A 10,101-nucleotide genomic window follows, 5' to 3' on the forward strand; every position below is an offset into this window, starting at 1 on the left:
AGGGAGCTGAAATGAGACGGATAACTCGCGTAATGGTAAGGTGGCACGGACATTCTCAAAGTGTCCTCCAAAAAAAGACACGTGTGTGCAGCAAACAAGTGCCCACACCGGCGATGCCTTTTATTACGCGCGTCGCATGCCGTTTAAAGCCCCGAAGCAGAAGCCACGGAAAGTCCCGTGCCCTGTGTAGGAAGCGGAAACGGCAGCCGTCACCGACGATAGCTGCACACTCAGGAAACGCACACATCCTGTGGAACAGTGGCAAGGGGTGCGTGAGCTTCACACGAAGTGAGACGAGGGCTGTCGCCACCGCCCGGCATGCGCGCTGTGTGCTTCGGCTTGGAAAGAGAAAGGGAGTTTGTTTCGGGAGACTTAGCCCACACAAACACGCGCGCACACTCAACCCATTTCGGTCATCTGGGCCAAAATTCCAACAGACCAACTGCTAACAAAGTTGTTGCGCAATTTTTTTTGTTTCTCCCCTTCTCCACACCCCCCCCTCTCTTGTCGGGGAGTATTTTGACCACCAAACGGATGGGGGGAGCCGTGGGGAGCTGGCGCGTGGTGGAACAGAGAGCCGGCAGATTTTGATCACTAAATAGACAGCGACACCTGCGTCTAACATATACTTTACCCAGGACGGTCGCGCGTTTTTTGATCGCAGTCCACGGCGCTGTCAGTAAGTTTCTCTGTTGGGACGAAGTATAGAGTCGGGCAGCGCGTGTGATGCTGGACGGTTCACGGCCGGGGCAGACGCTCTCTCAAACTCTCGCTCCCACCCCCCCTACGACGACGACTACCCACCCCCTGCCGCTTGAGCAATGAGCAAGGAGCTCGCCCGGGCATGGAGCGCCGACTGCGAGCCGCTCGGGACTTTGCCCGAGGTCAGCGTCTTGCAGGTGGCCCCGGAGGATGAGGAGAAGGACGAGGGCGACGAGGACGTCAAGAGGCTCCACAACTTGGCGTACACAGTGGCCACGCTGCCGCGCAATCATAAACCCAAGGTGCGTGGCGAATTCATCCGGCGCTTCGGGACTGCAGAATTGCGCGCGTTCGTTCGGTGGCCGTGGAATCGATTGTGTGGATTACGTGGGTGGAAAAAACCCGATTTTTCCAGCGGCAGGCATCGGGTTTTTTCTTTAATACAATTAAACCCGATTTCGTGGGAATTAAAACCTGGTTCAATGAATACGAAACTCTGATAGGCTTAGGCTGCTTTCTTCGTCGGTGCTGCTATCGTACTCGGGGCCGTCGGGCACGGGGTAGTCGTAGAATGCGGCGCGCAGGTTGGTCTTGATGAACACGAGGAGCTTCTTCTCCACAATCGTGGGCGCCAGTGAGTTCCTTAGCTTGGAATGGATGAAGCCCATCGTTGAGAAGTGCGGTTCTGCAATTAGAACCAATTAAACCGGATTTCTCCCAATCTTAGATGATCGGGTTTAATATAAAAAGACAATTAAACCCGATTGTAAAAAAACCCGACTGTGCCACCCTTGGCGGATTACATTCACGCCGAGACGATCGCTGTATTTCAAGGTTGCCTCTGTGCATCTCACGGAGGAGCGCGGTGAAGGCGATGCGCGTGGCACGTGCGTGAACTCGCTCGCGAGAATTTCTGGGTTTACGAAAGTACGCCTGATTATTTATCTCAAATGGGTCGCAAGGGCATTGTGTGAACTGAATAATGCACATGCCCTGGGTGGCCTCAAGTGAACGTGCTCGGCGGTGGACTGCTTCGTCATTGTTCGGAGACAATGGGACATCAACTAACAAGCTCTCTCTCTCGGCTTTCCGGTAGAAGTCAGTTTTGAATTTCAAAAGGATTCTTTTAGAGGTTAATTTACACTCATTGTTATCGTGCGCCATGGAAAGTGACTGTAGAATGAAGGCCTCCTCCCCGCCTTCATTATCTCTCACATCAATGAATGTGAATGATACATTTATTTCTATTAAACAGCCTAAAACAATTATACACACGTCGTGATCCGTAAAATGTAACACACTCCACTGCGATTTCAGGCGATTTCTGTGAAATTTCAGGCGATTGTAGCGAAATCGCCTGAAATGCTTCAGGCTGTTATGGAGAGGCCAACATTCAGGAAGTCAGCCTAGAAATATATGGGAGACTGCGTGGACATGTTTTGCGGACTGCCTGATAATTCGGAAAAGCCACTCACTGAAAATTCAATAAATTGTTCCCTAGCTGCCTGAAAGTAATGAATGTACATATTTCTTTCGATGTGCTACATATTTTCCAGACGACTGTATGTATGTCATATTTGTGCGCTAATTAGTGACAGCCAGACATGGAACAAGGTTGATTAATTGCGTTCGTGTATTCTGATGTTCTGTTGTTTTTACAAGCTAGCGTATACACATTCACATCACATGCAGTGAAAACACTGTTGTGGTTCATGTAATCGCAGCAAGCGGCGTGGCGTGACTTACTTGTGCCTGTGTGTTCTTCACAGAGTGTGATCACCCGTTGGAAAAACACATACCATGGATTAGCAGAATCTACAAGGTACAGTTTATTTTATTAACAATAAACGACAGTCCATTGTCAACGCCACTGCTAGATGAAGGCCTTCCCACGCCATGTCAGTCATGGGGGGGGTTTTGACCACACTTCACTGTGCAGGTAAATTTTGGGTTGGTGGAAAGTGAACCATGCCTGATTAAGATGTCACTCGTCACTAATGTTAGCTCTGGTCCGGGAATAAAACACAGATCGGCAGGCTCATGGTGCTGTGTGTTAACCACTGCTATTATTTCCTAGCATTTGTATAGAATTATAATTCAAATAAAGTGTGAGAAAATGCATATTTTGTTATGTTAAAGTAAGGTATTTAATGCATTATATTTGTGTCGAAAGAACATGTTGGCAGACATGATCGCATGGTGTATTAGTTTACCTAGAGCCTAACTTGTTTAAAACTTGACCAATATATCTTCGTCTTTTATTGAATTTCAGGCGTACAATCGCCATCGAGAAGGAGGATGATGAATCATACGGATTCGAACTGCAGGTCTGTTCCTTCCTAATTGCCCGCATTTCGCTTGGATAGATGCGCGCCCTTCAGATGCGTTCGCTTGAGATAAGCCGATTCCACTTTGGACTCGCCGAGAGGACAATTGAATAAATCCCACATGCTCTAGAGGCGCAGCTACCCACACTGCCCACGCTCCATTAGATCGGTGTCTCTTACCACTAATTAAGCTCCCACAGTCCAGAAATTGACCACTTAAGCGAGCCTCCTTGACACCGGCATCGGTAGGCTGGTAAAGCAAGTCACACGTGTCACAAGTATCTGTTAACTGGCATGTATGGACAGCAGGACGCTTCCTGGTCAGGTCCTGACAGGCGTGATGATGCACATACCTGTAAGCCAGAGCTTAGGAGGAGGCAAGGGTTTGTGAATCGCGCAGATTTGTGACTCCCAAACCCTCTTGGCTGTGAGATGGCCACGATTTGGCAGTAGAGAGAGTTGATTTGTGAACCTGCGTTAGTGTAAACTTTTGAGTTTTTCTCCCAAATGTGAAACACTCGTCAAAAAAGGAATTGGCCAAACATGTCATGAAAAAGTAAAACATTCAGTGAGACTTTCATGACCACATAAATGTTATTATTATTAGCTTCAGAAGGCTGGAGTTTATTAAAATCACTGCTCCATACATTTTGTCAGACGTTACATTTTTGGGGAGCCAATGCCAAAATCTTACACAGACCAACCATTGTTGCTCACGGTCAAGTTCTGACATTCGGGCAGTTCACTCAATGGTGCAGTGAGCGCTTGTGCTGTGACATTACCGGTCACTGGCCACCTACAATTTCCTGGTGTAATTTCCTCTGCGTGCAGACTTACGGGCTGCGCAACAGAGTGGTCAGTGAGCTGGAGATGTGCACCTATGTCTTCAAGGTGAAGGAAGAGGGCCCTGCTGAGCGCGCAGGGATGAAAGCAGGTGCTTCACTCTCTACATGGCACTCCATATGTGCAACATGTTCATGACTATAGTCAGGGCTCGATTTCTCACTCAACATTTTGCTATAAAAATGTTTAAAAAAATAAAAATTGCAATGCTATGTAAATAAAAACAACAATTTGCTAAACCTTGGCCACAATATCTGGACTTGTCTTCCTATAACAATGCATAGATTTATGTGAATATGATTGTCGTTATGGTTGTACTTTATGAATCCCTAATCTCTGCCATGACATACTATGAAACAAGAAAAGGTAATTTAAAAAACAGAGCAATGTAATACAATACACTATTAGACATTGTAATAAATAAATAAATAGTGCATCCCACGTGTTAGTGAAATTTTTGTCTATTTTAGTCAGGAAATGGAAGGAAATTCTTTTCAAATTTAGATTTTTTTTTTTTCTGGGGGGGGACCCCAGACCCCCTGGAAGATTTAGTCCCCCCCAATATTGATTCCATGGCTACGGCCTTGACGCATTATCACTAGAGTACATGGTTAACTTACCTGTAATAGTCCTATGTTATTGTCTCCTGTAATCGTATGAACATGTTTTTTATTATTAGATCAAAATAAAGTGAAATGGATGTGGTGTGCCAAAATAAGACTTGGAACAGCAATCTGGAGTGTTCAGACTGCAATGAAACTCTCACTATGTTACCTTCAGTGTTCCAAGCCTGTGTGTCTAGTAACTCGTGTTGGTATGCTGTGCCTTAGGTGACATCCTCATCACCATCAATGACTCAAACGTGGAAGGAATCCCTCATAAGGAAATTGTCGACATCATCCGAGAAGCTGGGAATTATTTAAGGTATGAACACTTGCATATAATCTGTTGCAAATGTATTTTGGACCAAAATGCCAAACACCGAAAAGCAATATCATGAATTTATATAGAAACATTTACATTCCTTTGTCATTTCAATTCTGGATGGACTCCTTACCGCATTCTGGTAATGGGGGTTTGTTTCACCATACTTCACCATGATGGTCAGTTGTGGGTAAATGAAGCAGTTGAAAAGTAACCAGGACTGGTCATCCAATAAAGTGAAATACATTTTGTTCCTGCTGTGAAGATACAGAGCAACTTTTGTTTTTCCTTCGTAATCCATTTCAGATATCACCCACTGGTAATAGCCATCAAATGAAGATAATGCAATAGGCACTGCACGATTTCTCCACCCGAAATGTAAAACAAACGACTAAAATGTAATTATGAATATTTTTTAAGGATTGAGGTTGAGTTTGGAACAATGGCCAGAAGAATGGAGCTGCAAACGCGCCTTCAGTACCTCAAGGTATACGAACGAATGTGTATACCTTGTGCATAAACCAGTTCGAGTTGATTCATGGTAAGTATCACCGGTGCTGGTTTTGACAATTGTGTTATTTTCTATTTTATCCAACAGCAAACAATGCATGAAAAGTGTAAGGAGTTACGGTCACTCCTCCACCAGGAGCAACGACTGGTCCACGGTAAGAATGCTTCCGTGGATAAAGTGTATGTGCTGGTATGGCCCGGTGTGTATAGGAAAAACACAGATGGTATGCCATACCAACAAGGTAATAAAAAAAACATCCTGGGTAAAAAGTTTAATGTTATTAAATAGGACAGATGTAAATGAATAGTTTTCAGGGTTGTACGGTGTGCCATTTGGCATGATGTCCAACATGCCAGGTCACCCTTGAATAAAACAGCTGTTCGCCTCCCACAGGCCTTACCTGTCTCAATAAAGTATCTCTCTAAAAGTCTCAATGCTGCACAATACGCGGCACATCCCAAAACACATCGCAGAGACATACAGAATCAGAATCTGCATTTATACTGGAGGCATCCGATTTCCAGTAGGGGTGGGTCAGCAAGCTGCATTAACAGCAATACAAGGTTACAAGAGGAAGATAGATCAAAGTGAAGCAGATCAATAGTAAATAGAGATATATAGCATGGATGTACAAATTGCACAAGTATCTACATTTTTGCAGGTTTGTAAGAACAAAATGTAAACTTCGACAAGGCACCAGAACAGCAATAACAACAATCCAAGACACTGTACAGCACTCAGGCAGTAGCTTAAAACTCACTTCGGTTCTGGACGGTTCATAGACCGAGTCGCTTGCTGAGTGTGTGCAGCCAGTGCCTGATAATGGTGCAAGACGCACGTGGGTTTGCGGAACACTCGACTTCCTGCATCATTGATTAGCACGGTACTAAATAAGTTCAACATACGTAATCTCCGACGTTATCAGTGCAGTGAGCGCCATGTTTAATGTACAGTGTCAATACACTCGACTACTAGTTTGGAGTGCACAATATATATTACATGCACCGTGTAGCATATAATGTATTTTATATGAATTAAAACACCAGTATGTTAAAACCACCAGAATAAGTTATGCAGCATATAATATATATTAAATTCACGAATATGATGTGTATTATATTGTACGTATGTTGAACTTCTTTCGCGCCGTACGTAGCCAACTGTGCTAATCGGAGGCGGGAAATTAATTATTACGAAATATTCAATTTCTTGCTCAAATGAGCATTGAGGTGATGCTCATTCTCCCGTATACAGAATCGAGCCAGTAGTGGAATTCCACGTTCCTATGGTGGGGGAAAGTCTAAACTATAGGCCAACCACTGTTGACTTCCCCACAAAGTGGTACTCAATTTTATCAACCACGGATATGAACCCCTACACTCTACGAATGCTCAGTGGACAGTGGCTGGTGTCATATTACCGGCATTAGGGTGTCCTCTGTAGTTTATATCACGTATATTCAATGCGAACACTGTTACATATAGATGTTTGTGCATAGAGGCAGCTGTTTCAAACTACTCACAACACCGGCTACAAACACTGGCAAGCGATTAATCAGAATATAATCTGTTGTCTTCGGATTAGTAATTACTGTGTGAATTTACATATATAGCAACAAAAAGTGGTCTACATAATATGGGCTGTTTGATGACACACGAGTTAATGAGGATCTCATTATTCAAATAAGTGGGAACTGAGCTTTCATAATTTAACACAGAGACTGCTTCAATCGCTTTGATCCAAAATTACACCTGTACCTTTTGAGGGATGAATAAGGAGGGCAATATCGTGTACCGTACTCGAATTCACTTGTAAAACAGTCTCTTTTCACTGAATGTTCAGCTAAAAGGGCCCATATACTTTAAGGTGTTTCTGTGATAATTGAGTCAAAACTTTTTTTATTTGTTAACACTGATGCCATGGTTGCTTTGCAGCATCTGGGTCATAATGTTCGGGAGCTTGCAGTTAATTACTTGGATGCTGCTGTGGTGTAATGGTTAGCACACTGGACTTGTCATCCAGGGGCTGCCGGCTCAATCTCCCGGCATCCAGTTGAAGCAATGGTGCAAGTTTTTTAATCCCCCTGCCACCCAGCAGTATAAATGGGTGCACCATGGTAATTAGTCGATCGGTAGGTCGTATGCGGTTAGTTAAAGTGTGGATATTCTTCCAAGATTACAGACCAGCTTGGCAGCGTAGGCACGAGGCTCTCTCGTGTTTCCTCTGCTGGAGGCTTTTTCACGAGCCGTTGGTGTCAGCAGCATTTGTCAAGGCTGCAACTGTTACACTTCGTACATTAAGTTCACTTCTTGGTTGTTTGCCACACAGGTCTCGTGGCGGAGGACGACAGCATGTTCGAGACGCTGAGCACATTGTACAGCCTCAACCCGCCGCTCTGCAGAAGCAAGCGCGCTGGCGCCCTGCTCTCCAGTATGAGCAGCCTGCCCAGCAACTGGGCCGTGATCGCCGAGGACTCGGACGAGGCCGTCTACACCACGTGCTTGTACGGCGGCCCCCAGGATGGCGGCGCCGGCAAGGATGGTGCCGGGGCAGCCGCGGCAATAGCAGGGTTGAGCTTCCTGGACCAGGGCAGTCGCCATCTGCGCATGTGCCGCAGCGAAATGGACCTCCAGCAGGTGCAGAGCCAAAGCCTGGCCGGCAGCATGAGCACACTCCCACGCAAGGGCAAGAAGTCTTCCCTCCGTAGGAGCCTCCGTCGCTTCATCCCAGGACTCAATAAAACTCTGGAGGAGGAACAAACTCCCTTTTGAAGGTCACTGGCTGTGGCATAGCTGTGAGATGTGTAAGCTGGTGCAACTGGACTCGGGCCCATGGGCCGGAAGAGGAGGGGAAATTGGACAGGGGGCCCTATTTTACGTCTTGCAGCAGGGCCCATGCCAACCAGGCTATGTCTCTGGTCAATGGGCAGTCTTTAAATATAAAGGATATTACTGTTTCAGGAAAACTTTCCTTAAATGAAAAATGCCTTTGCCTTAAAATGTTTGGCACAATTTTGACACCATGGGTGTTTTTTTTACGAAATAGAAAATTATTTTCTTATGCCTATATTATTAATGTTGATTAAAGTACTTACATTTAAAAAAAGTACATTTTGCGTGCCAAAAACGTTTAATATTCCTAAGACTTTTACGTGCGCTTTTATCGTTACATTGAGAAGGTGCTGTTCCCTGGTGCTTTATGTGCATACAGTGCCATTAAAATGTGAGCGACAACCCCGTGTCTGCAAGTTTTCTCCTTGATAAGATCAGTGTGTGTGCCACCACATAGAAGCAGATTAGCGTTTCTTGCAAATTTCCCCTTATGAGTCAAATGCTAGAGTACGACTACAATATTTTTTTTTCTGAGAAAAACCTTATTCCCATTGACCTGGTATGGTTTTTGTTTGTAATTCCTGACATTTCTGTGGTTATTTTGTTTGGAGTATGACAATACTTTAACTGCTAATTTCAACACAAGTATGGCCACTATGCACACTGGACATATTTAATTTATGAATCTTATTGGCTGTTGAAAAATTTTAAAAGTAAAAATGTAAATGAATAAATTTGCGAAATTCACACTGTAAGCTGAAAAGGAGCGGCTCCATTTTAAAGGCCACATTCAGAAACGTTGCTTATTTAAAAGAATGTATTCAGATGCATATTTGTTTACTCCACTTAGGGTATACCACACAGAACTTCAGGTTTCTATTTGCAATATAAGGTACACTTGGCAAAAATGCAAGCTGAATACAAGGATCAGAATTTCAGCACTAAGGTTTAGCTCGGAGTTAAATTAAGTGGCATTAATCATGCTGCTCGACTTCCTTAGCTGTCGTCATCATAGAGACAGAATGTGCAATCTAGGGGGGATCAAGACGTTCGAGTTACTGGCTACTTTTTAAATCCTTTATATTATGTTCACTTGCTTGCTTGCTTGCGCGCTTACGACCGTGCAAATCTTTCGGTCGTTTTTTAACCCACTTCCCGTGATCCAATCGAGCTGACATAAAATGTTTTCCAAAATTTTCCACTTTTTAGGAAAATTTTTTTTTCATATTTAATTTAAAATACCAATGTGATAAAAATGAAACTCTTACTCAAGAAAAACAGAAATGAATAATAAAATAAAACCGATGCCACGCATATAAAGGATTTATAGTGAAAAACTTTGTTTTTACGGGTTAATTCTTTGCATTTTGCCCTTTGAAGCGTGTTCATAGGTCCCATCCTGAAGCTTTCAATGAAGGGATGTTACATCTGTTCCCTTGTTCATGACAAAGGCCTCCTGACTTTTTAAAAAAGTGGAACTACATAAAAAATTACTTAAAATCAAAGTTGTGTTTTTTCCATACAAAAGTTAACATTGCAGCATATTCTGTTAACAAAGCTGTCAATTATGCTGCCCCTTCATTGTATCTCGTGGTAGCGAGATGTTAACTACCTCTCCTGGTATACAGGAGTTCGATCGGTTCGATTCCAACCCTGACGCCGATATATTTGGCGTTTGCAGGTTCTCCCTGTGGTCACGTGAATATTTCTCCGGGTCCTTCGGTATTTCCCTCCACACTTAAAAGCGTGCATTTAGAGTACTTGCCTGCTCTACATTTACACATGGTAATCCGCTTTATTGGGCTATCATTTGTGGCCAGGTTGCTTCCGAACAATAAGGTGAACAAATTGTTCAGTTTGGATATACAGGACCTCCTTTGCCCATATGTTCCAACAAGGGTACATCAGTCTTGGCTGTTGTGCGTGCCGAGGTCACGCCTCTGTACGATGGGTGACCGGGCAT

The 10,101-nt window shown here is 44.1% G+C and overlaps 1 protein-coding gene across 1 annotated transcript; it reads left to right on the top strand.

Annotated features, from left to right (window-relative positions):
• The first annotated feature begins 250 nt into the window (after positions 1 to 250).
• Positions 251 to 8,540, top strand: LOC144727788 (general receptor for phosphoinositides 1-associated scaffold protein-like). Its single transcript, XM_078606903.1, has 8 exons — positions 251 to 1,004; positions 2,472 to 2,524; positions 2,975 to 3,029; positions 3,861 to 3,963; positions 4,703 to 4,796; positions 5,217 to 5,283; positions 5,395 to 5,461; positions 7,636 to 8,540. Exons 1-8 carry the CDS (start codon positions 822 to 824, stop codon positions 8,076 to 8,078), a joined length of 1,065 nt encoding a protein of 354 aa, XP_078463029.1. The 5' UTR covers positions 251 to 821; the 3' UTR covers positions 8,079 to 8,540.
• Positions 8,541 to 10,101: the final 1,561 nt, after the last annotated feature.

The sequence above is a fragment of the Lampetra planeri genome, chromosome 2, assembly GCF_965212315.1.
Source record: "Lampetra planeri chromosome 2, kcLamPlan1.2.h2, whole genome shotgun sequence".
In the NCBI taxonomy this organism is placed as follows: Eukaryota; Metazoa; Chordata; class Hyperoartia; order Petromyzontiformes; family Petromyzontidae; genus Lampetra; species Lampetra planeri.